This window comes from Salminus brasiliensis, chromosome 23 (genome assembly GCF_030463535.1).
Source record: "Salminus brasiliensis chromosome 23, fSalBra1.hap2, whole genome shotgun sequence".
NCBI lineage: Eukaryota > Metazoa > Chordata > Actinopteri > Characiformes > Bryconidae > Salminus > Salminus brasiliensis.
Genome location: NC_132900.1, coordinates 13004790 through 13031857, shown reverse-complemented (window position 1 = coordinate 13031857; position 27068 = coordinate 13004790). Strand labels below are relative to the sequence as shown.

At 39.7% G+C, this 27068-nt stretch overlaps 1 protein-coding gene across 1 annotated transcript in view; it reads right to left on the bottom strand.

The window, feature by feature from the left end:
• LOC140546217 (uncharacterized) overlaps positions 1–12738 on the bottom strand; it is a 39484-nt gene extending 26746 nt beyond the window's left edge. Inside the window, exons 1-17 of the mRNA XM_072669449.1 lie at positions 12685–12738; positions 12525–12543; positions 12071–12331; positions 11731–11991; positions 9563–9832; positions 9154–9411; positions 8101–8370; positions 7051–7314; positions 5906–6166; positions 5541–5801; positions 5126–5386; positions 3760–4020; positions 2647–2901; positions 1926–2186; positions 1491–1751; positions 860–1126; positions 495–755 (exon numbers count right to left, since the gene is read on the bottom strand). Coding sequence (XP_072525550.1) covers positions 495–755; positions 860–1126; positions 1491–1751; positions 1926–2186; positions 2647–2901; positions 3760–4020; positions 5126–5386; positions 5541–5801; positions 5906–6166; positions 7051–7314; positions 8101–8370; positions 9154–9411; positions 9563–9832; positions 11731–11991; positions 12071–12331; positions 12525–12543; positions 12685–12738 — 4006 coding nt within the window. The remainder of the gene's footprint in view (positions 1–494; positions 756–859; positions 1127–1490; positions 1752–1925; positions 2187–2646; positions 2902–3759; positions 4021–5125; positions 5387–5540; positions 5802–5905; positions 6167–7050; positions 7315–8100; positions 8371–9153; positions 9412–9562; positions 9833–11730; positions 11992–12070; positions 12332–12524; positions 12544–12684) is intronic.
• Between the last annotated feature and the right edge of the window lie 14330 nt (positions 12739–27068).

Below are 27068 nucleotides of genomic sequence, written 5' to 3'. Positions count from 1 at the left end.
ATCAGAGCAAAGCCAAAAGTATTATTACAAACTTCTATTACCAAAGAATAGTCCCACCAGTTTGTACAGAAGTCCCTGTATTTATAATATGCAATATAGTATTATGCTTTAGTGTGTTAAGGGATTAAGGAAAATCAGCTTGTTTTATACAGGCAAAATAACAGGGTTGTACATAGGCTTGTAAAACCATAAATGTAATTTATACACTAAAGAACAACCTAAAATACTCAATAAATGCATTCTAAGTAGTAGCTGGTACTATAGTATTTTATGTAATAATAAAAAACAGCAACACCTAACAGCAGTGGAGTTGAGGATCAGGTTATTTACAGGGTACAACTGATTACAGTAATAATATGACTTGTTATAAGGTAGGTATGATTGTTTTAGGGGGTGGTGTAGGAGCAGGATATGTACAGCATGTGATCAGTTACAGTTAACAGAAGCTACAGAGTGTACTGAAATTGTGTAACAGTGCCTTCTTGTGGACAGACCTGTAATGACGTTTACGCTGGTGCTCGGTGAGCTGTCACACTGCTGCCCCCGTGCAGTAGCAAACACGCTGTATGTCTGGCCGCATTCTAGCTCAGTCAAACTACAGCTGGAGTTTGTGGAGACGCATGATACCTCATGACCATTCGTAGAGATGCCATTGAGGAGGTAGCGAATGGCATTGTTGACAGGAGTCCATGATATCAGGGCTGCATTTGTTGCACAGTCCAGAGATGTGTTGAGGATGATGGGAAGGCATGGAGCTACAGGGAAGGCATTGGAGGACAATGTAAGCACGTACTTCAGTACAAGGCTGAGAGGTGCTGTGTACATTTAACTGTGCATTCACATGCGTGTGTGTGTTTACCTGTGGCTACTGCAGCACTAGGTTGGGAGGTGGTATTGCAGGTTGCATCACCTGCCAGCACTGTGATATTGAACGTCTTCCCGCATGTCAGGGAAGTCAGCTGACAAGAAGTGCTGCTGGTGGAGCAGGAAGCAGCAAGTGTTTGCCCCCCATCTGTTTGTGCCAGCACTGTGTATGTGCTCGCACCTTCGCTGGCATTCCACATTACTGTGGCCAGGCTGCTGCTGCACTGGAGTACGGCTGTTACATTCTGAGGGTCGCAGGGGCCTATGTGAAAGAATCACTGTGTTTAAATATATGCTATACTGTACACATTCACTGCTGCACAGAACCATATGGGGTAACTTGATTATCGGACCAGAAAAGGCCTACAAGGCAGGAAAATCTTTTTTAAAAATGACAACTTCTCATATGCTGCTAAGAAGGTTTAGGGCTAGAGGGGTTTAAAGCCCCCCGAGCATTGAGCTGTGAAGCAATGGAACTTGGTTCTCTGAAAAGATGGTGCTCCAGGATAAACCCTTTTTCAATACTCTCATTTTTGGGAAATAAATGAAAACCATGTGTCCCAATACTTTTGTCCATATTGTGTATATGATGTAGTACAGCTGTGTGATATCTGCAAATGTATTACCTGTACTGATGGTGGTGACCAGACTACTGGTGCTGTTGCAGATCTCGCTTTGGGACGCTACACTGATACTATACAGGCTGGCACACTGCAGTCCGCTGAACACACACGAAAGGTTGGCTGTCACACACACCTGAGGGTCCCGGCCAGAGGCTGATGCAATGGCACGGTAGCTGCTGGCGCCAGGGGCAGCAGCCCATGATGCCACCAGGGACCCTGATCCACATGTGACGTGGCCAGTCACGTTCTGAGGGACGCAGGGGGCTAAAGGCAAAGAGGTGATGATTGGTCAGAAACAGTAGTTTCAGTATAATGATTATCATAATGCTGATCGGATCATGCCACAATACTACTAATAAGTACAATAAAACATTCTATAGTGACACTAATATCAAGCAATGCTTTTTCATACTGACACCTTACCGTGCACACATTTACCTGTCTGTATAGTTTGCACAGGACTTGCCGGCCCACTACAGTTACCATTAGATGCAGTTACTGTGACGTTGTACTGCTGGCCACACTGCAGGCCGTGCATGCTGCAGCTGGTGTTTTGCGAGCTGCAGGAGAGTGCAGTGCTGCCTTTCCACACAGCGATGGCGATGTAGTTCTGAGACATTGCGGCAGGGCTCCAGCTCACAGTCAGAGAGTTAGTGTCACACGCAAGAGTAGTGGACACATTTTGCGTGGCACAGGGGGCTGACAGACAAAATATATAGTCAGTTCAGTAAAAAGAATATATATATATATATATTGTATATATGTGCAGAGGTTTTAGACACCTAAGGACATTATTTTAAACTATTTTGCTCAACAATAAGAGCTGTTTTTGCTTGCATATTACTTTAGAGTAAGAAAACACTAAATAATACAGTAATAACATAAACAGTAAAAAAGAAAGTAAAACTAATTGTATCTGTTTAAAAACATTATTAATGGTAAACATAATTTACAGGCAATTCCTCTTGTCTGACATCTAGTGTTTAAGCTCTGAAGGCAATAGGATGCAGTCAGACTTACAGTAAACTGTCAGATAATGAACAAAACCTACTACCCTACTACCCAACTACTCTTTATTCATAGCTAAGCACATCAGCACTGTTTAGTTTACTTTTACCTTTGCAAAAGTCACACTTCAACATGCTGTAATAAAACAAACCTGTATCCAGCTGTATGGGCACAGTCTGAGTGCTACAGCTCCCATCTGTGGCAGACACAGTAAAGTTGTAGTGCTGACCACAGAGTAGGCCGGTAATCTGGCAACCCGCAGTGCTGACGTTACAGGTTCGCACGTCCCCGCTACTCTCTAGTCTGCCAATGTAGCGGAGCGTATTAGGGCTGGGAGCCCACAGTAGAGAGGCAGTGGAAGAGGAGCAGTTCACCAGGCCGGAAACACTAGTGGGGGCACAGGGGTCTGCAGGAAAAGAAAGGAAAAAAAGAAAGGTAGAAAAGGACTAGTTTACTAATAATATATGCTAAGACTAAGCATTTATAAGGAAATATATTACATCAACACACTTACTGTTCACAGTTAGCAAAATGAAACACAAAAATGTTTTAATACTGAATTACTTTAATACGGTTTCATTCATATGAAAACAATACAACACATTTGAATCAAGTAAATATGAGGCATTGATCTTTTTGGTGTCGCTTCTTCTCAAACACAGATTTATTTAAACAATTCGTCTTACTTCTGATTTAAAGGAATACGTTTGGCTCACTTCTGACTTCTCTACCAGCAACTGAGGCTTTCTCTCTTTCACAACTTCACCTGATTTAATGCTCTGGCTAATTATCAAACTTTAAGACGAATTCCACTCATTTTTCAACATTCTCATTCTTCAACACCTGATGTCCAAATGTTTGTGGACACCCCTTCTAATAAATGATTTCAGCTACTTTAAGTTGTACTCACTGCTGACACAGATGTGCAAATGCTTACACACAGAGTGTCTAGTCCCTGCAGAGAAGTGCTGCCAATATAATAGGACTCTCTGGGGCAGATAAACATTAACCTATTGGCACCCCGCCTAAAGCCTGGTTTAGAGGCCCCCCAGCGTTGAGCTGTTGAGCAGTGGAATTGTGTTCTCTATAATGATCTAATACTTTGGGATGAGTTGAGCAATAGAGACTGTTACTCCACTAAACTCTTCAGATGAAACAATGAATGGGCAGGTGTCCCAATACTTTTGTCCATGTATGTGCATGTTTAATACATTTTTTGAAATCCAAATTCAATTTGAATGCATTTGCATGTGTATATGCTTACCTGTGTACAGAGCTACTGTCTGGCTTAGTTGGCTACTACAGTTGTCGTTGGTTGCCATGACGCCCACGCTGTACACTTGACCACAGGTGAGGTTAGCGATGCTGCAGCTGGTGCCGATGCTGACGCACTGTGACCTTTGACCGTAGGTATCTATGGCGACGGCGATGTAGGTTTGAGCTCCGGCACTGGGGGCCCAGGTGATGCTCACTGAACTCATTCCACATGCACGAGACACTGAGACATTGGTGGGCACACATGGCACTGAGGAGACAACAGAGACGTTTGACTGTGAGCGTGTCAGTGGGTTCGGATGTTTGGATATACGCAATGACCTCACAGAATTCATATAATTAAACTTTTATTACACGTGTTCAGAAAGATCAGTATTGCAGTACTGAAGATGATTCCATAGCAGTTGAGAAAACAGTGCAACAGCACATATAATATAATACAGTAATGATAAAATATATAAAAATAAAATGAATATCCAAAATGTAAAATGTAAAAATGATAATCAAATCATTGTCAGATTATATGCTTCAGATTTATTTTTATTTATGTGTACAATCAAGTGAAAATGTTCTCCATTTTTGCATAATTTCCTTTAAAGGCACTTATAAACGTATATAAGATAACAACCACATGTTTTATATTAAAATGTTCAGAACAACCTCAGCTCTCTCATAGTGACACATAGTGTAAGAGCACTGCATGAAGAGATACCCTGACCCTAAACTCTGACCCTGTGGACGAAGTTTTGTTTTGGTGCTTTAAATGGGTTTACCAAAGTGGTGATCGGCTTCACACTCCTACCACGAAGCTGCCCTGAACTCCATCCCAAAAGTCCTCTGAGTTTGCCCCCCCATTTCAGCCTTTCAGGGCATGCAACATTTCAGCTACATTTCAATTCCACAGTGCCCATGTATGCCCTACACACTAATCACAGAAACTTTTGTTGGTTAGATCCCTTTATTCGCAATGCCCTGTAATGTCTTCACGTAAAAGACAGTGTGTCCTGTTTTAAAACCCTAAGACATGCAGTACCTGAGGAAAATTTTACTGTCAGCTTTCTGTGTTGTGATAAACCATTCCCTCCAAACTGAATTGTTTGGCTCTCACTAAATTGACCAAATTCCCTGAGTAGTCCACTTCACAGGGAACTACTGGGGTGATCGGAATGCACCTTAAATGTTTGAGGTTTAAATAAGACCGGCTCCACCAAAATCCTCTCTTACCATGTTCTAACCATCTGCAGCTAATGCGCTGCACCTGATTCTAGTTTTAGCCACATTAAGTAGTAAATAAAAAGGTTTTCCTGGGGTGTCCTAATTTTTTTACATGACTGAGCGTGAGTGTGTGTCCTTACCTTGTTCCACTGTAACCTGCTGACTAGGGGGAGACTGGCAAGTCCCACGAGCAGCCAGCACCTCTACGTTATAGGCCTTGCCACAGTCCAGCTGTCCCACACTGCAGTGGGCTTCAGTTGAGTTACAGTAGACTCGATTCCCTGCTCCAGACCACACCATTGCGGTATAGTTCACACCCACTACCGAACTGTTCCAGCCCACTGACATTGCACCTGATGAACAGTTCACTACACCCACCACCTGCTGCGGGGCACATGGGACTACAACAGAAAAAGAGAGAAAGAGAGAGAGAGAGAGCCAGACAGAGAAAGAGCAATCAGAATGCAAGACATACAACAAAGACAGAGACATCTCGATCAGAATAGAGGATCAGTAGAGGCATAGTGTATATGTGTGCATGTGTCTGGTTTTAACCTGACTCCATCTGAATGGCTGTGGAGGGCAGGCTGTTGCACTGTGTGTCGTTTTGCATGACGGTGACGTTGTAGGTGTGTCCACACCGCAGGTTGGGAACGCTGCAGTTATTACTGCTGGTGCTGCAGTTGAGTACTGCTCCTTCTCCATCCGCCAACAGAGCAGTGTACGAGCCCCCAGCCTGCTGGCCCTGCCATTGCACTGTAGCTGTATTCAACTGACAGTGCATCTCTGCCTGTACGCTCACCGGAGCACACGGGGCTACATGACAACAAAGAGAAGATAGAGGAGGGGATGGACAAAAGTTGAGAAAGGGAGGAGTAAGAACCCTGAATGGGTTCTAAAATACCAGAATATAAACCCACCAGTCTGTACGGTGATATGCTGGCTGTCTGTGCTATTGCAGATGAAGTTGGTTGACATGACGAAGGCCTCGTAGGTTTGTCCACACTGCAGACCTGTGATCTCACATTGAGTGTCCATGGTGTAACAGGAGCGCACCGAGCTGTCGGGAAGGATAGCCTTGGCCGTGTAGAAGATGGCGTTGTTGCTGGTTAGCCAGCTGAGAGTGATCGAGAAGGAGCCACAAGTGTCTGTCAAAGAAATTTCCTGAGGAGCACAAGGAACTGAAGAGAGAGAAAGAGAAAGTTAGAGGGAGAGGTCTGTTTAGGGCACTTTCACACCTATGTTCGTTTGCTCTGGTCTGAATCAGTTAATGAGTTTATAAACTTGGAGCGTTTTCCTCTTGGTTTGTGCACCAAAATGCATCACAACAAACCATGAGAACCTTCTCTCCAATTATTGGTCAGACCTGTCTGGGGTGGAGCAAGAAAGCAATTACAGGAAAAATGGCCTGTGTTCTGGACTAGGGCATATTTCTGTCCAATTTAACATGGAGCAATGGCAAAGCTGGTTAGCTCAAACCTGAACAGTACTCCTGATAGTTGGGTCGGATCAAGCTTAGATCTTGTTCTCACAGCAAATGAACAGTTTCGTTTGGGCCAAACCAAGACTACCTCTTATCAAGGGTCTCAGTGTGGTTGTTTTTGTCTGGCTCCAAGTGCAATTACTGAATTCACACCTATCCAAACGAATCACAACAAGGGTGAAAAGGAACCAGAGTCTGATTTAACAAGAAACAAAATCTGATGGACCTGCTAATGTGGTTTGTGACACTTTACAAAATACACACATTTATTTTAACATTTCAATTTATAGCACATATTCTATATTTCATCTATTATATAATGTATACATAATTACAGGATGCTTGCAGCAGTGTTTTGTCCATGCTTGTGTCCAAGTCTTGGACTAGAGATAGAGAGCTTAAACTAACACAAAAAACTAAATAAAAAAATTATTGAATGCATTTTGAAACTGGATACTGATACCAGTACCCATCAGTCCCAAAGGTTTAATGATACACTAAGCCTACAGTTCAGTACAATATGCGGATCATATACACATAGTTCTTAGTAGATCACTTACTGTCTCTCTCTCTCTCTCTCACCTGTTTCAGCCACTTCTGCCAGCAGCATATCTGTGGTGCACTCATCGTTGGAGGCTGTGATCCACACACTCAGGCTCTGGCCACACTTCACGTTTGTCATTGCACAGCTTGTGCCGTCGGAAGTGCAATTGTAGAAGTCGTCACGATTACCGCGCGCCTGAACCACATAGTTGAGGGCTCCAGGGGCCGGGTCCCATCTGGTGATCAATGTGTCTGATAGACAGTCCATTGATGAAGTGCGAACGTTCTGGGGTATACAGGGTGCTGGGAGGGGGTGATAATCGAGGTTAATAAAATGTAACACATGAAGCTCAAATGATAAATAGAGTGTAGGAAAATTGTCTAGTATGCTTCCAGTCTCCCCAGACAATTTATTTGATGAGGTTTATTCAGATTCTTCCTAGGGGGCTTTACAAAAGGAGAGTAATGAGACACTGGACATTTTGAGCATGCATTGTTAAACTCGTAGCTTGACAGACCTGTACAATGCAGGGTTTGTAGTCAGTAAATGCAATTATCTGACGTCAGTGCCAGGAAGATAGAGTGCAGAGGTGTTTTTTTTTTTTTACTACCAGTGGCTAATGCGTAGGATAATAGCTTTGGACAGTGGTTCTCAAAGTATGGTAACCGCAGTGTCATCAAAAAACTGACCAACAACAATTTACAGATTCTATAGATATCTATATATTTATAGATCTATAGATTGAACTATAGAACACTTCTGATCACTTCTGAAATGATTAGCTAGGTCCTCACTTGTGCTGCAAGTAGTATCTAGTACAGGGGTGGGCAACATGGGCTGGATTCAGGTGAGTTGAAAGCAGTATAGCACAAAACCGAGCAGTAGCCGCCCACCACTGAACTAGTATCCTTAACATTTGCTAATAGTTGGGAGCCACTGAGTTACCCAGGCTGTAACATGTTAGCAGTAACCTGGTCTCTAACCTGTGCCCTCTGTCAACTGTTCCCCGATCTGTTAACTGTGCTGACAAATAGCAGATACCTTGTCCTTTACCTCTGCCAACTGTTAGGGGTTACCTGAGCTCTTACCTGTTTTAACAGTTACTGGTGTGGTGGTCCCACTGCTGCAGCTCTCAGTACCAGAGTACACAGAGCTGACGGTGAAGTTGTAACTGCGGCCACATTCCGTTTGTGTGAAGTAGCAGGACGTGTACAAGGTAAGACACTCAATCTCCACTCCCTCCTTGTCCACAGACTTGGCGATGTAATACGCCGTGTGGTTGGTTGGAGCCCATGTCAATATGATCGCATTGCTTAAGCATTCATGGAAAACCTCCGGGTTCTGGGGTGGACAGGGTGCTACATGTGTGCAAGAAGGAGACAGGGGAGGGTGTTGAGAAAGAGAGAGAAGGCGATATTTTAGTTTCAACACATCAGCCTTGTTGACTACTGAGACTCATCTTCAGCTCATCTTATCCTGAGCCTGTCTCCTCCTGTACAATGAAGTCTGGGTGTGTTCCTCTTGCTAGGATTGGAACAGCTCATCCTACACCATGAGTGACTTTTCTGCCATTAGCCCTCAGGACTGTATCAGTGCTACCTTCTCAGAAGACATGACACAACAGTCATTAGGCTCCAGTAACCAGCAAACAATGTTTGTGAGAAAAAAGCCTACTTTTGAATGGTTGTGGGCGGATGACCTCAAGAGTGTTTTAGTTTTAAAAGCACTGGGTGAAAAAATGAGAAAGTGAAATAAAGAGGTGGAGGAACAAAGGGATACATATAGGAGAAGACTTTAAAATAGAAGTGTAAATGTTATAAGGCATATAAACAAATAAAAAAGGCATATATTTATAATGCTGTTCAATGAACGTTCAACGACCCTGAATTTCTTCTTCACAAACCGAACCAATGCACTGTAACTGTATTGTCAGTATTGTCAGTATTCCACTGCTGTGTGAATACTTCATCCAGTCAGATTTAGAGTATTCTGCAAAGTTACCCGGCAGCACACCAAAATAAACCATTGTTGATATTTAAGATTCAGGATCTACTAAATCATTACCTAAAGAAACATTTTCAATCAAGCAACTGTCGTACATTAAACCTGCTGAGACTCTGAGACTCGTGTATTGTCCTCACCTGTCTCAAAGGTGTAGCTGATGTTGGAGATGCTCTCGCAGTCAGCGATGCTGGTGATGTGTACAGTGTAGAGCTCACCACATCCAAGTGCGGCAATCTGGCAGGACGTGCCATTAGAGGTGCACGACAGAGACGTACCATTCCTGGCAGTGGCCACTGCACGGTATGACCTAGCGCCAGGCACAGAGTCCCAGCTTAAAGTTGCCATGGCATTACTACAGCTGTAGTCCGCAGATATGGATGTCACCGAAGCAATAGCTGTTGGAGCAGAAAAGAATTGTCAAAAAAATTTTATTTTTTATTAGTGAGCATGACATGATATTTACCACCAATGTACATTTACTTACACTACCATAACAGTGATTTTGTGGCTTTGCAGTGTTAATAGAACCACACAACTCATACTTACGATTGGTGGTGTAGATGACAGTGGATGGCTCCCCAGGTTGCAGAAACATATTCATGCATGAGACGCCTATCGTGTAGCTTGAACATGGTTTGAGGTTAGCTAGATTCAGCGCAGTAGCAGAGGTATTCCAAGCAAGAGGAGCAATTCCTGACCGGTTATTCTCTGTCAATGACACCTGGTAGAGCACCACGCCGGAGACGCTGGACCAAGTGGCACGAGCTGCGTTGTTGCTGATCGTTGTCACATTCACGACACCTGGTGGCGGGACCACTGCAGAGCAACAGAGAAGTGAGTGAGAGTACACACACACACAACCACACACACATGAATAAACAAATAAATAAATATACATACATGAGACCTTGGATTGCCCTTATATATCACATAAGCGGAAGCAATGTTTAATAACTATAATATACCATGATATTCTTTTTTATCATTTATTTCAGATTTTACCCCATTTGGAAGACCAATTACCCAATTCCTGTTCATGTGATCTCCCCCTATCACTAGCAATGCCATCATAACTAAGAGGGTGAAGACTAGCACATGTCTCCTCCAATATGTGAAGACAGCAACTGCCTCTTAACGAACTGACGCTGATGCAGAATCACTAGGTAGCCAGTGTGCTCGGATGAAGACGCCGCTCCTTAACTCAGATACTTTAGCTAACAGACGCCTGTGCTGACCAACATCAGACTAGGAGTGATGAGGGGTAAAAGGTGCCACCAACCCACCCCTGAGAGAGCAAAGCCAACTGTGCTCTCTTGCGCTCTGGCGGCTGATGGCAAGCAGCATGACCCTGGATTTAAACCAGCCACCCTCAGATCTAAGACATAAGACGTAAATTTTCTTTTCTAATGTCTAGACATATATACAGGGGTGATGTATTGGGGTTGGAAGCGGAGTTAGGACAATTCTAAGGGCCTGTGACTGACAGGGGCACTAAAAGACGTATTGAGTGTTTTGGGAGAATCGTTAAGAGTTGTTTGGCCCAGTGTAATATCTTTTAATGGGGCCCAAAATCCCTGACAGCACCCCTGCATACATCATCTCAATTTCTCAAATTTAGAAAGTTTACATCCATGAAACATATAGAATAGCGGCCCACAATTCCTATATCAAGGCATCCTAATGATATTACCCATTAATAGGTACGTTCCGGATGTCAGCTAGCAGCCTGGTTGGAGGTTGCACCCAAAACCCAGTAATAAATTAATTTAATATAATATTTTAGGCTTTTTATTAGGAGAGTGTGCCCTGATATGTCATGTTCAATACACAATATGTGTGCGATCTGTGATTTTCCCATAAACGTGAAAATTTTTACATTTACATTTAAGGCATTTAGCAGATGCTCTTATCCAGAGCGACTTACAAAAGTGTAATATGGTATGGTGGTAATATAGTGACAAGCCACCTACCGTTGCAGGTCTGATCTTAGTAATGGCAAACTGTATACTACTAAAAAATACTCTATAGGCTTTCAACCAGCCTTATACTTACTGCAATATCATACTAGTTATACTAAAGTATTTTACATTGTAAAAATAACAGAATTCCTGTAAATCCTTTTATTATCTCTATCACTTACAGTGCAAAAATGACATCTTATGCTTCCACAAGTTTAGCTTTGGTTTTAAAATGCTTTTGAACAGCAACCTTAAAAATTGTTATCACATTATCTACTTATAAATTACATATAAATTATGAATATTTCATATTTTAACAGATTCACCAACGAATTAAGTCAAATAAATGTTCTAGCATTTCTGGCCCTACCAGACAGCTCGAAACACATCACTACCCCCAACAAGGAGCGCGGAGCAGTAAAATAGTCCCTGGGGAGTTCTAGGATTACATGCTTTCTGTTCTTCACCAGATTTTATCATGAATTGGTAATAATACCACGAGTGCTGGAAAATACTGCCATTGTATAAAAGCTATATTGTCTCTTTCTACATATATAGCTAGCTATGTCTGTCTTCTCCTTCTGTCCCCTCCTGCCCCGTGGAAGCCTAGGGGATGTAGCCAGCTAAAGCTTGTACTAGTATATCTTATATAAAAAATAAATTCTCAAGCAAAACGGGTTTCAGGGAGCTGTAATTTGCTGAAACCCCACTGGAACATTTTAAAGGCTACTTTAAAGGCATGTTTACACGACTTACATGTGTTAACCGTTTTCACAGAGCTTTTAGCGCCCAGCCCGGCAGCGTTGGAGGAGTACACATAGCAGCTGTAGCTTTTGGCCGGCTGGAGGCCGGTCATTTCCCCGCTGAGGGAGGAGAAGGTGAGGTTGTGGTACTCGGCGTGAAACGTCCCCTCCACCACCAACACGTAGCTGTCCGCTCCCGCGACGCCGGACCACTGAAAACCTACGGCCGTACTCGAGATGGCCCTGGAATACGTTATCTGCGAGACTGCGGGAACTACGGAAGAGGGGAAACGACAGAGTTACCGTCTACCACAGGTTTATCCGCTGGCTTTGGTCCTGAGGAGAATGCCCACCTGTCAGCGCTATCCTGGAGCTGATGCACATCACATAATAAAACTGGTAGACTTTAAGGGTGACTTGGTAGAGGCTCCCGGGTCGTAATCCTTGCACCAGTTTCTCGGTCGTGGACGCAGTGAACTCCAACACGACGGGGGTCACACTGCTCGAATTCACGACCCTTAAGTCCATGAAGTAGTTGGTGGCTCCGGGAAAACTTGTCCATTTTATGTTCAGGTTTGAAGCTGAAGGCGAGGTGATGGACGTAATGTCACAGTCTGTGGAGTGAAAACAAGAGAGTGAGCTGAGGCCATTTCAGGAGACAGACCCTGACCATGGGCTGATAAATGGTAGGTCATTTAGTCTAGGGCTGTATGCTTTAAACGTGTCCAGTGGTTTAATACATGTATCAACTAGTTCAATGTTCTTTTTCAATGTCCAACATATGTCCAAAAAGGTGAGCTAACTTACTTGCTTGAGCCTGTTGTACCTGAGAACAGTTCAAATACAAGACAAACAAGAAAGTTTGATATTAGTCTTATATTACATGGCTAGACTTCCAGTTACATAATGCTAGAGTAAAGTGTGTCTCATGCTATCTATCATACTCATATTAGCCATGAATAATTACCTCAGTCAGTGAAACCACTAGGAAGGAAAAGCACAATGTCTCCAAGAGGCGCATCTCTGCTGTGGTCCAGGGGGAATGAATAAGTTGGATTCATACAGATATTAATACACACTGAACTCTGAGTGTAGTGTATGCCGCTACATCCCGGGTATACCTGCCCCACAGGAACCAATCAGAGTTGCGAGAAAGCAGGACAACAGAGTGCCTTTAGGCCTGGTAAGAGTATTATAATGAAAAACAATATCAGGGAGGGGAGAGGGTTGGCCAGTTTTCAAACCTGTTTGGTCCAGGGGACACAGACCTAAGCTTGGGTTTGGACTTCATTACAAGTAAATGTTAAGAGAAACCTGCTGTCAGAAAGTCCCTTTGCTTTGTCTGCATCAGGAGTGTAAAAGTACGCTGTTAAAAGTATAAGATCTTCGAGGACCTTTTGGAGGTCCTTCTATTTGAAACTGTGGAGGATCCTCTTGAGGTCCTTCAAGAAATCTTTTTCTTCTAAAAAAAAAACTTAGCTTGAAGGTACTTAATGCACCCTAAGAGGTTCATTCACAGTTTCTGAAACTGAAGAACCCCCAAAAGTTACTTGAGAATCTTATACTTTTAACAGTGTACAGAGAAACCTTAGTGAAAGTTGGGGTACTGTTTCAAAATCAGCCTGAAAAATGAACGTATGGAGCCAAAAGTAAACTAGAGTGAAAGCCAGAACGTTTCCACGGTCAGTGCAGAAATGTTTGTATAGTGAGTCAATCTTTGTCACTTTGTCTTTATACACCACGTCAGTGGATCTGAAATAAGGTAATCGACATGTGATTGAAATGTAGATTTTCATCTTTAATTCAAGGGGTTTGACTAAACAATGTCATTTTCCCCGGCTCAAAACTAAATTGTACAATTGACTGATAAGCAGTTTCATGGCCAGATGTGGTCTGCTCCCTCATTAATCCCTGACAGACTAAGGAGACAAAAGGCCTAGAGTTCATTCCAAGTTCCGAATGTGCATTTGCTAGCTTTTCAAGACTTTAGGTGAACTTTCTCTCAGTATGTGGCCACAAAAAAGTACTAATGCAAGTAGAGGTGGCAATCATTACACTGGAAAAAAAAAAAAAAAATAATATGGTTCATTTTTGAAAGAATCACTGCACTGGCAAGCTCAGCAAACCCACTATCCTCGAATCATAGAGGACAACTAAAACAGACAATGCATAATTTGCAGAAACACTTTCACAACATCTAGTCAAGTCAAGAATGCTCTTGAGGAGGTAGGTGAATCATTGTCAAAGTCTAAAAAAAAAGAGATGACCATTAATGTAAACACACAAGGTTTACTTAAAGATACAGACCACTGGTAACAGAAAGGCCAGATTGGTCATTCCAAGATGCCCAAGATAAATTTGTTTATGGAGAAGAACGGGGAGGTTCATGAGCTGAAGTAATACCACCATCACCTGTCAAACATGGTGGAGGGACTGTTATTGCATGGGGATGTATGGTTGCTAAGGAATTAGGTCACTGGTAAGTATTGATACTAATGGCTGCTAATTGAAATAGCCGGATGAATTCTGATTTCTGAATTTCTGCCCTGATTCAGAGAAAGTATGCAATAATAAAGGGGTGACGGTCTACAGTGCAGATGGATAGTGATCCAAAACATGCCATAAAAGCAAACTAAGAGCTTTTTAGGGTAAAGAAACAGAATGATGATGAAATTCTTACTGAAGACAGAAAGACCCACAAGCAAGCAGCATGTCCATGGGCTCCAGACTTCATGCAGCCATTAACTGTAAAGGACTTGCATTCATTCAAATTCCAGTTGCTGTCTGTCTGTGTGGAGTTTTATGTGTTCTCCCTATGTCCGTGGGAGTTCCACCAGTCCTGCCCCCCAAAAACACACATGGTCTGTGAATTGGCCATGCTAAATTGCCCCTAGGTATGAAAGTGTGAGGGAATGGATGTGTGTGTTATACCCCGTGATGGACTGGGGCCCTGTCCAGGGGGTATTCCTGCCTTGCGCCCAATGATTCCTTCTAAAATCCAGACCCAGCGCTTCCCTGACTAGGAAGAAGCAGATAAAAAAAGTGGATGGAGGGATGGATGGAAGTTTGTCAAATTACTTTTAAACCTCTGAACATATAGGGGCAACTTAATGATGGCTGCAATTCCTAAACCGTTAATGCAGCATTGTTCTTAAACTCTTCCGTCACATCTTGATTTATTCATTTCAAATCCACTCAGGTGGTGTGCAGAACCAAAATTACAAATGTTGTGTCACTGTCCAAATAATTGTGGACCTGACTGTACATTTGAACACAAGTGTGTAAAAGAAAAAAGGAAATGTAACAAATAAATGTTGGTCTGATGGTGGTCAGTCTAATTTTACACTTGAATTTCTGTGGATTTTCTAGTAAAACCAATACATTCAAATGCAAAGAAACTTCACTGAGTGGCATGATTAAGGAGTATACAATAAAGTACAAGTATAGTCCTCCCCTGATTTATGTATGGTCTAAGTTCACATCTGGAGAATTAGCTCGAGTACTTTCACAGCACTTGGGATTGGGTCATGAATGACTTTGTCTCACTGGCTTCCAGCTAAGTTCCAACAAAGAAGGGCCTTTTTACTTCCTTCTCAAAACCAGTCCTCTTCACTCTATCTTCTGGTATTACATTACAGAAATGGACCACCATTATAAGCAAGTCCTGTCATCCCTCAAAGCAAAAAATGATGATGTTAAAAAAAGTGGGTTTTGGTTAAGTCTACCTTACTGTAAAATTCAGCTGTACTTTCATCTTAGTTACTACAGTGATTACAACTCAATTCTTGAATAAACCACTAGGCATCCCATCACACCAAGCCCTGGGTACCAGATTCCACAAAAAGTCGTTTGCCCAGATCCAAGTATTTGGGAATCTAAGTCAGCTTTGTTTTGGACCCAATTCAGGGTGGTGTCTTGCATGTTACTGGAGTGGTCTTTATTTTGTTATTTTATTGTCTTATTTTATAAAACTATTTACTTGAAAGAAGGACTAAACTGCTTCACAGCGCTACGGCTGTAGAACTCATCAGAATTGTGGTGAATTTGATTCATTATTACAACAATGTTTTATTTTTAAGACAAAACACTATAGGTGAACAGGGTCAAAAATGTACTAAAATGGGTCACCATGAAACCTCACTTGTTAAGTCACTTATTAATTACTGGTTAATTCATGTATTATAAATAGATTTTTTATGTTTAATACACAAATAAGAGGGAATTGTGGATGTCTAGTTTTATCACCCCATTTTTTTTCGCTATAGTTTAGGCATAAAATGTTGGATAATAGTATATCAACAATCCCCTTCATAAGAAAAAACATTTGTATGAGCATTTGGTGCATGTAAGTGCTACAGAAGAGAGGGTTTCTGGCTCAGAGTATGGGGGATTTTGATAATGAAACTGCTAGAACAGATACAACTAGATACAAATACTGATATAAATATATTAGTAAAACTGCATTTAACCCCTTAACGCAGAAAGGCTTGTTAGTCAGTAACTGCAGGGACTTCTGTAGAAACTGGTGGGGCTATCCTATGTAAAAGACCGTAGGCCTTAGGTTGCTTAAGGAGTTACAGGGTGAAAAAGGAGGGATTTTCAGAAAAGGTCGCAATGGCAACCAGTCATTGTTTTTGTCATGAATATGCATAACCTAATCATATTTCATATTCTGAATTGGATGCACTCTGTAAATATTCTTATATATTCCTATTTTTCATAGTTTTCAGTCTATACAATGGAGAACACAATTTACACGTTTCTTTGCTGTAACACCTGAGCAATGCCAGCTCCCTTTCAGGTTCAGTCACCTGGGCTAGACGGGAAGACAACACAAAGCAATGAATTGCAGGGTTCCCCCAGGACTGAACAGCGAAAACACTGGAACAATGATGACCAAGACACATCCTGGTCAAGATAATAGAAATATTAGTAAACACAGAGATACAACCTTGCTTGCTTGTAAGAACAGTAGTACCCTTTTTTGGTGCTATGTAGAATCATTGTAGTAGCTCTTAAAAAAAGCTCTTAAAAAATAGCAAAAGATCTTTCGTCATAGTGAAGAACACTTTAGGCAGACAAAGAATCAGTTAAACATTTAAATGGTTCTTTAAATTGCTATCATTTTATATAGAACCATTGCCTTTACTAAAGAACCCTTGAAGAACTCCTTTTGTATAGCACGCGTAAAAATATACCTCAAATGACAAGAGCACGAACATTTTAAAGCCACAGATCATAAAGATCAAACAGCATGATCATGTGCTCTTTGCAGCTTTTTTTAGGTTGTGTTTTATATCTTTATCAAGGGCCTCATGACGTTATGCTTGGTTTTGCATGTCTCGGGCGGGCCAGACACTATACATAGTGAACTGGCCTCATGGGTACTGCAGTCTATTCTATTCTCTGCCCTTTCACTACTTCTGTAAGCAGACTCCATTTTTTTGTTGGCAATATCATATACGTAAATGTCTATTTTTGACCATGCATGAACAGCAATGCAGCGTGTGGGGGAACAAGACTTTTCAGTAAAATCTGAAACATGCAGTGGCATGCAAAGGTCTGGGTTTAAATTAAGTTAAATTAAGTTTAAATTAAGTTATAGCTTGCACACTTCTTTAATATTTGATGTTAAAATTGTATATACACCATACAGTTTTAGAATAAAAAAAAAAACAGAAGTTGGTCACTTCTATTGGTCACTATTGGTAAATGTGTTTTATGTTAACCTTCACCCATTCATGTTCATGTGAACTCCCCTATCACTAGCAGTGCCCCCTAGGAGGCACTAGGAGGGTAAAGACTAGCACGTCTCCGCCAACACATGTGAAGCCAGCCATCGCCTCTTTTCAAACAGGTCAGATATAACAGCTAACAGACACCTGTGCTGACCAACATCACACTAGCGATGTGAGAAGGAGGTGCCATCAACCCACCCCTGAGAGAGCAAGGCCGATTGTGCCCTCTTGGACTCTGGCTGCCGATGGCAAGCAGCATAATCAGGGATTTGAACCAGCGATACTTGGACCATAGTGGCAGCGGCATGTATGAAGCTCTATCTGATTTAGTTGAATGATAGTTTAAGGAGGTTAAATAAGACAACTTTTTAAAAATACATATATTTAAAGGTTTTTAAGATATTTGTAATGTAAATGTAATAATATTTTATTATTTAGTATTTTAGTATTTTTATTTAACTATTTTCATAAAAGTATTACGCTAATTAATTGTGTCCAAGAATCCGCTGTCCTCACTCACCTTGGGATAACCACCCCTTTAAGAAAGGCATAACAGGATAAACATATACATGCCTTTTCTTGGTTGTTTTGTTGTTGTTCTAGTTGTTGTGTCTTTTTTTATTAAATATAATAATAGTCCTTAAAATATTTAAACTATTGTTGATAAAAGAGACAACCTGTTTTTGCATTTTAACTATAAACGATTTAAAAAAACAGGTTGCTGTCACTTGACACACTGTAAAAAACACTTAGTGAGGTCAGGATGTTGCAGCAATGATCAGTGTCTTACTTCATCCCCTCTCCTAATCTCAAACGTACTGGATGGAGCATTCCAGAGAACAGTTTAATGCTCCACAGTTTAATGCTGAGGGGATTTATCCCCCTCAAGCCCACGTCTGGCATTATCTGATCTTGTGTTTTCTGGCAAGTTTCGAATGTCTAACGCAGGGCGATTCATCACAACACTTGAAAAATAAATCAGTTACACCTAGAGCCCCTTTCTTATATGGATTTTCACCCATTCTTTTTTGCAAAAGGCTTCTAGTTCTATGAGATTCTTGGTCCGTCTTGCTGCACTGCTGGTGTGTAGGTCAGAAGCCATCCTCCTTTCATCTCCAGCCTTTTTACAGTAGGTGTGCTCCAGAATTATCTGGTATTTAATTGAATACATTCTTCCCTCCACCAGTGAAACGTTTTCCATCCCATCAGCTGCAACTTAAGCCCAAAGCATGATCAATCCCCCCCGTGCTTAACAGTTAGAGACTGTTCTTTTCATGAAATTCTGCACCCTTTTTATCTCCAAACATACCTTTACTTATTGCAGAAGATGGTCAATACTTAGTGAATGTGTTTTATGTTAACCTTCATTCATTCATGTTCATGTGAACTCCCCCATCACTAGCAGTGCCCCCAACACTAAGAGGGTAAAGACTAGCACAGCTGTTGACCATAACATGCATCTTTACATGACAGGGTGTACGCGGGCATCACAGGGTAGATACAAATACATGCCTTTTCTTGGTTGTTGTTTTTTATGTTGTTGTTCTAGTTGTTGTTTTTTTTATTATTAAATATAATAATAGTCCCTAAAATATTTAAACATTGTTGATAAAAGAGTCACTTAACACACTGTAGAAAAACACTTTTACAATTGACTTTAATTAACCTGTGAAGAATTGATGCCATTTAGCCAGAACATATTGGGAAGTGGTTTGTGGTTATTAATGATAGAAAAGGATAACTTGGCATAATGATAAACACTGTTGGAAACAGCGTTGAGGTTAAATAGATGTACAGAGGTACCAGCAAATTCTTCTTTTACTTTACCAGTCGACAGGAACTGTTCACAGAATGCCTCAGGGCTTGTTTAGTTGTTTGTGTTCTGATGACTCTTCTATAAAAGGTCACATTTGTGCAGGTATCGCTGCACAGTAGAATTAGAATCAGAATCAGGATCTCTTTATTTTGCCAAGTCGCCTATGTTAGACATGCAAGGAATTTTACCTGGTGTGAGTAACACAAGTAAGACATGTAACAAACTAACAAACTGTTAACAAGTATTACACTGAGAGAGAAAAATACACTAAACAATAAATAGAATAAGAAAAATAAGTTTAAAAAGTACGAAAAGTAATAAAGATATATATATATAAACATTTACAGAAACTTAACATCTGTACAGCTGTTCAAATGGTCCTAGTGCAAATGTTATGCATGTTATGTATCATTACTGTGTTGCAATTAAATCCAGTTTGGTTGAGTGAAATTTAAAAGCTCAGTTCAGTTATGTTACTAAAAACGTACTAAAAGGAATAAAGAGCTGAGGGAGCTAAGAGAGATGTAACCACAGTGCATATGTGAACAGTGCACCATCACTCCAGAGTAGTGCTGGGCGATATGACCTCCAATCAGTATCACAATTAACTGTGACATTTTACCTCGATTACAATCAATAAACAATTATATAAGCTACTCGAATTTCTCAGTTGGCTTGGGGTTTGAGTTCTCCATGTTGCTTCCATGTGGCCGACTTTTAAGAGGACAGTACATGAACACATACAGTGGGGGGAGTACAAACAGAAATACTATGTATGAAAAAAATCTAAATAATCAAGTCCTACTTTTTTCTGAAAGTCAAACAGGGTTTTGGTTTGTCTTCCTACACATCCTAAGAGCCATTCTCTCAAAGTTTTATATTAGTTGTTATATTACAACCTTATTGTTTAGATATTAGCAGTTCTAGTTTGAAATGAACAATTCCAAAATCAGAGGGAAACAACCAAGGAAAATCAGGGACTCTGATATTCAGATGCTAATGGATTCCTTCATTACCTCAATCAGGTATGATAGAGTAGAGTTGGAGCTGAATTGGCCATCCATTTTATATTTTTTTTCTCTGAATGTTCTTCTGCTTCTGGGGAAACTGTAGATGAATCTCTTACATGGTTTCTGGTTTCTCTGCAAGAATATGACCTGTGTCATGAATACAGATCTTGCCTGAAGTGAGCTGGGTCTACAGATCCATGGAGGTTTGCGTTTTAGCTGCTGCAGTTGTTCGTCTTACTATGAGGTATGTTTGGTTGTATGAACAGCGAAAGTATCTTAGCACACAGATGATTTTTTTAAATGGTCGCACAAACTTTACTAATCTTGACTTGCTGTATCTGAGGATTTGATTGCATTCAGCCCCCAGCATTATGATGTTGGTTGATTAGTTCAGGATCACAGACATCCCTCCTACTCATTCCAGAGGGATTGGATGGAGCTCCATTACTCCAGAGAGTAATTCCACTGCCTCACAGCTCAGTGCTGGGGTGCTTTATACTCCTCTAAAAGTGCTTGGCATTGGGCAAAGTGAACTTACAAATACATGAGGAAAGAATTCCTGAACATGATGTATGTAGATATCTACTGCATAAACCTTTAGCAGCTTCCCAATGGCTTCTCTCATCAGTGCTTAAAGTCAACAAGTTTTAGTTAGTTTTCAGCTTAATTATCCATTTCAATAGTGGGCTCACTAGAGGCCATATTACCATGGTTTCATATCTAAATTTAGCCATGTCACTCCACTGCTGTGTTCTCTTCACTGGCTTCCTGTAGCTGACGCTGGCCTACAAAGCCAAGAACAGACCAGCCCCTCCGAACTTGATGGCAGTGGTCAAAAGCCGATCCGCACCAAGAGCCCTTTGAGCTTCAAGTACGGCTCGGCTCGACCCGCCATCCCTCAAAATCCACGGAAGACGAGCGTCCAGGCTCTTTTCTGTCCTGGCACCAAAGTGGTGAAACGAACTTCCCCTGGGTGTCCGAACAGCAGAATTGCGCACTGTCTTCAAACGCAGACTGAAGACCCACCTCTTCAGAGAATACTTGGGCGAATAGCAGAGTGGTTACCTTACTGACTTGTGTTTAGTAGTGTCTAAGATTAGAGGTATCTTTGAATTTGTAGCCTATTCTAACTAGCTGAGGTTTTTCTTGGGTAAATAGCAAAGCACTTTTGTAAGTTGCTCTGGATAAGAGCATCTGCTAAATGCCTTAAATGTAAATGTTAAATGTAAATATAGGAATGACAGGGCTTTTTTCTGTATAGGCCAATATAGTCAACCTGAGAAACATTTAAATATATCAAATGAGTAACAGAAGTGGATGTAGTATCTTCTTCTATGTTACATATGTAGAGAAAGTGGCACATTTCTAACAATGAACGTTAACCACACCTACAGTTTCTCTCTTCTGTCCTTTTTCAAGCTTGGAGAGTTCCCCCCTCCCATATAGCTGTTTCTGTCTCTGAGCTGTATGAGGTATTGCAGCACTTCTTTTGTTACGATTTAGGGTTAATGTCATATGTCTTCTTTGGCAGGTGTCAAGTGGCATCACTATACATTTCAGGCAGTGAAAGATCCATTTCAAATCAGATTCCCTTTTAACCTGAATCGAGATGAAAATGATAATAAAGTAAATAAAATGTAAGTAATAAAAAAGAAAATGTTTTACATCATTACTATTTTTATATCAATCATTTGCTCATACAAAGCTGAATAAAGCTAGTTAAATTACTTACACAAAGTAATCTTTTTAAAAAGCTGAACTGACAAACAAAAATTTACATTGAGTATTCAATGTTACGTTTTTTTGTCTATATTTTCAAAGCATCTGTGAAGTGAACATTACATTTTGAAGCTTTCCTTCTTGTAGGAGCAAATGTACAGTAGGGTAAAGATACCTATTAAGCTCACGTACCCATTAAGAGCTCTACCATCTTTGAGCTCAAATTATTAAAAAAATATCTTACTTGATATCTTAAACAAATAATGTGTTTGTTACTATATATTTCCTGTGATTTTAAACCAATCAGATAATGACATACTAAGATATGACTGTCCATGCGTCCACATATCTTGGGAGGATTTTGAAAGTTGTCTGAAAACTCTGATCAAAAACGTTTTGGGATGTGGGAAACAGTTAAATTAGAGTTCAATCAAAAGATATTTCTTAGAGATACAGCAAAGGTACTACAGTACAAAGTTAGCACATCAGTTTTTTGCTACACCAATATATTACATTGATACTGATATTAACAAGAAAATGCAGAATTTTAGATATTCTTTGTTCGTATTAAAGCTATGTACAATTTGATGTACAACCTAGATTATATATGTTACAAAATATTGTGCTTAAAACTTTGTATCATATAAAATCTATGTAAATATTTAATAAACACACTTTAAGCATGGTAGTTGATGGTAGTTACTAAAATTCATCTTTAAAAATGTAAAAGGCTGAAAAATATTTGTCAAATATTTTTATAGCTTTAAGATGACAAAATATAAAATACAATAAATAAATTAATTTAATAATTGGAAACATAATTAGCCTACTACACAGAGGGAACAGTGGGATAAAAGCCAATTCCAGAAAAGGTAGAAATTGAAATGTGAAAGCATTTCATTTAAAAGTATTAACAAAAAAAGCAACAAAATAATAACAAAAATAATTAAATCATTCTCATTCAAGTTTTTTAAATGACAACACTTTGTGTTATTTTTTTGTTGTTTTTAATAAACAACAATGTGAGCTTATTGTGTTCAAAATGTACCCATTAGGTACACCCGTTTTTAAATATGTATATCCTTATTTTAAATGACAGAAACATTTAAATTAAGTTACATATTACTCTATGACAGATTAACCCCTTAAACCCAAAATTCATTAATTCTGTTATTATTTCTAAAGAAATAAAATATTGTATTGCCAATAAGTTTATCAGGTTTTATGGAGTGCAACAGGGTTCTATTTTAGTGACTGAAACTGATTTCATTTACAATAGTAATGAAGTGTTGGCCTACATGCAGGATTTAAAGTGTTTCAGATGTTAATATTTCATTTTATGTTGCTGGAATCAATGTGCTTGTGCTCAATGTAGATTTTTGTGGTGAGCTTAATAGGTACGCTTACCTTATATCAGATGGTGGAGAAGAATGCAGTTCGAGGAATTTTCCTCTTCTCAACTAACATACAGCAAATTGAATTGATTTAATCTACTGAATGCCACCCTAAACTTTATGTCCCAGGTCAGGGCTTTTATTTGGAATTACATTTCTGCTTGTGACTTCTTGTTGTTTGTTTTATTTTATAAACAAAATAAACAAAACACACTAATATAAATAGTGTTTATTAAAATTATTTTAATAAACTGCTCATTTAAAAAATGTTTAAGATTTTTTAGGATTTTGTTGTATTTTAACAACAATTTTATAATGATCAAGAACACAACCCAATAGATACCCAATCAGAATGAAAAAGGAACAACCATGCAGCTTCAAAATGCAAAATGCTTTATTTAAAGTCATACGTGGTTGGCAACAAGACACCAGCGAACATAAACTTTAAATCTGGTATATCATCATAAGGACATATGTGACCTGAGGTCTGTTTTGGTACTGACATTCATGCTGTCCTACTTTCTCAGTAACCAGCCTGTCTACCTTACACCCAGGACACAGGTATGCTCCTTTGAAGGCTTTCTACTTTGGGGGAATTCCTATAGTATTTTCTTTCACATTTTTCAGCTACATAAATGAACACAAAATCTGCACAAAAATTCATTGTTGGTATTTCATGGTACAGGTTTTTATCTCGTCATATTTTTTCAGTGAGAAGTACTAAGACAAATGTCAATACCTCTATACATTTTTTATATAAAATTTTAATTTGGACCAGAATAATGAAAGTAGGTAAAGGTATGTTTAGGTTCACTGTAAAAAGTGGTCTGTCCATTCAATCTAAAAACAAATTATGTGGTAACAAGCATTTAACCTGGGTTTATTCAACTCAAATAAAATATTTGAATCAAATAATGGTTCATTTAAGGTTGAACGGACAAACCACTTTCTTTACAGTGTAAACAAATGTCTTAGAACAACAGTGTGACACAAATTTGTGCTTTTACATTTTGTAAAAATAGGCCAGCATGAATACTCTTTATCTTAAAACCAAAGGATGTGGGTTTGAGAACTGCACCATGCTTTTTGCTTCTCGTTGCACTAATAGATTAGGTTATATTTATACTAACAGAGATAAGACGGTTTATTTCAAGTGGTTGTCTCCTCCATGTTCTGCAACAGTGGTACTGAAAACACACAAAAACATACACACACAAAAAAAGAAGATTAAACAAATACTATATTGGAGTGTACTTTTAAAAATACGCTTAAAATGTGTCCTCAGTTTGTACAGCTCAATATGACTGAATTAAAATAAAAATGAAAAGCATAATAAATCATTATTTGATGTAATATGCAAGTTGTGGATGCACTATAAATGGCAATGATGGGCTTTCATTGCTTTCGTAAAAAAAACTTTTGTGGGCAGAATGTGTTGTAACATACATCTTTAATAAGTTGTAATTTTTGTGGGTTTTCTGAAATCAACTCAGGGCCCAAAATGTACATACAGCACATTTAACATTTGGTTAATTGTAGCCTAGCAAGTTGCACCTTTACGCAGCCAAGTTTCTGGCAGAATTCTTGTTGGATATTTGTCCTCTCTTCTTGACAGAATTGGTAGATTTGTTGGTTTGGCACAGACCCTTTGTTTAAGCACAGATTCCATATTTTCAATACGGTCGGGGTCAGGACTTTGAAAGAAAGGCAATCCCAAAAGCTTAATGTTAGCCTGATTTTTCCATTCCACAATCACCACTGATGTGTCCAAATTTCCAAGTCTAGCTGATGGTTTGAGGTTATGCTACAGAACTCTTAGATTGTCCTCCTTCATTATTTCATCTCTTTTGTGCAATGTACCAGTTCCAGAACATGACACTACCACCATCATGCTTAACAGTGGGTGCAGTGCTCTGTGTTACTTCTGTTCATTGTGGTCAATCAACTCAATCTTGTCTCATCCAACCTTAAAACCAGGTCCTCCAAAAGGCTTTTATTTGAAGCATTGGCTTCTTACTTGGACTCACTTGACTAGACAGTAATATTGGTGTCTCAGCAGCTTCCAGTTCATCTGATCCAATTCGCTCCCAGCTGAAGGTGACCATTTAGGTCTTCCAGACTTTGGCAAAGTAGCTACACCTCACTGTAACTCATACTTATGCATAAACTGCCGAACTTTGAATCTGCATTTGTTTAGAAAGGGCCCCAAAGAACATTCCTGACTTGTGTATATCTAGTATATCTATGATCAAGGTCTGAACTGTGTTTCAGCACCAGTGGATTAGTAATGTGTCTGTATAACTTGTGTTGATTTATCTTATTCTGAGGCATCAGATGTCGTATTGGGTTCCAAACTTTTCCATGGTGCTCCTGTTCTTTTCTCCACTCTAAATAATAATAATGTAATAAATTAAATAAATAAAATAATAATAATAGTAATAATAATAATAATAAATATAATTTAAAAAGTTGTCTTTGATGTCTTCTGGAGATCAGTTCTTCTGAGAATGTTCTTTTGAATAAACATGACTGTCCACCAGATACCTAGGTGATACCCAAGACCCTTCCATAAGACCTGAAAATGGACTCTAGTTTATTGTTACAGGTAAATTGCGGACATTCTCATCTCATATGCTCATAATGATATCCGATACAGTTTAGGTTTATCGTCCACACAAAGGGACACTAAAGATGCTTACGTATGTGCAGTAACTTAGTCCTTGAAGGTTTTGGAACAGCACGTTCAGTTATTTCAGTAACACACACTGAAAAACGGGAAACTGATTTTCTGGCTTTGGCAGTGCTGATTCCTAGTGGCTAGATCATTTGTCAGTTCCTGAAATAGAACCGTCATTAACGTAACTTATATTTACACTTGCCATTTTATATATGATATAAATTTTCAAATATATAATATAATTATTTACAAGCTTCTGTGCAAGAGACTTGGAATAGCTGTAACAAGGACAGATCTTCAAAAATTCAGTTTTAATTCAGTTTAGATGCCAAATCATGCTTTTAAAATACTCAAGTACTTTAAGTAAAACTTAAGATTGCTCAATCATTCAGAATCTGTGTGCTGATTTGTAACGTAGAAGGGGAACGCAGCCAGTTGAACATGTAAGGGGGCACAGGACTGTAAAATAGCATGAGAGAAGTGATCCTTTACTGTAAATGTATCACAGTTAGTCTCTTCATTTCCACTAGTGTCACTATGTGATTTTAAGTGTTATGTTAGCATTAATTTAATAGTGTTTTATAACCTAGACAAAATCTCAAAAGGGACCTTTTTCTATAGGTTTGGGCAGCGCTTGCCCAGTGGTTAGCGCTAGGTTATGAATGACAGGGTTGTGGGTTTGACACCTGGGTTTGCTAAGCTGCCCCCGTTGGAATCTTAAGCAAGGCTCTTAACTCTCTCCATTCCAGGGGTGCTATAGCGTGTCCCTGCACTCTGACCCCAAGCTTGGATATGTGAGGATGAAGGTGAATTTTGCTAAACTGTATACATATATATATGCGGTTCGGTCTGGGAAGGCGTGCTGAAGCGGTGTCATTAGAATAATGTTATTTTATTGTATTCTGTTTATTGTTGATGTAAAAGTTTGCATAGCTGCCAAATGGCACCCGCTAAGGGTTTGTGCACTGTTGCGTGTCCATGTGTGCGTAACAAGCAG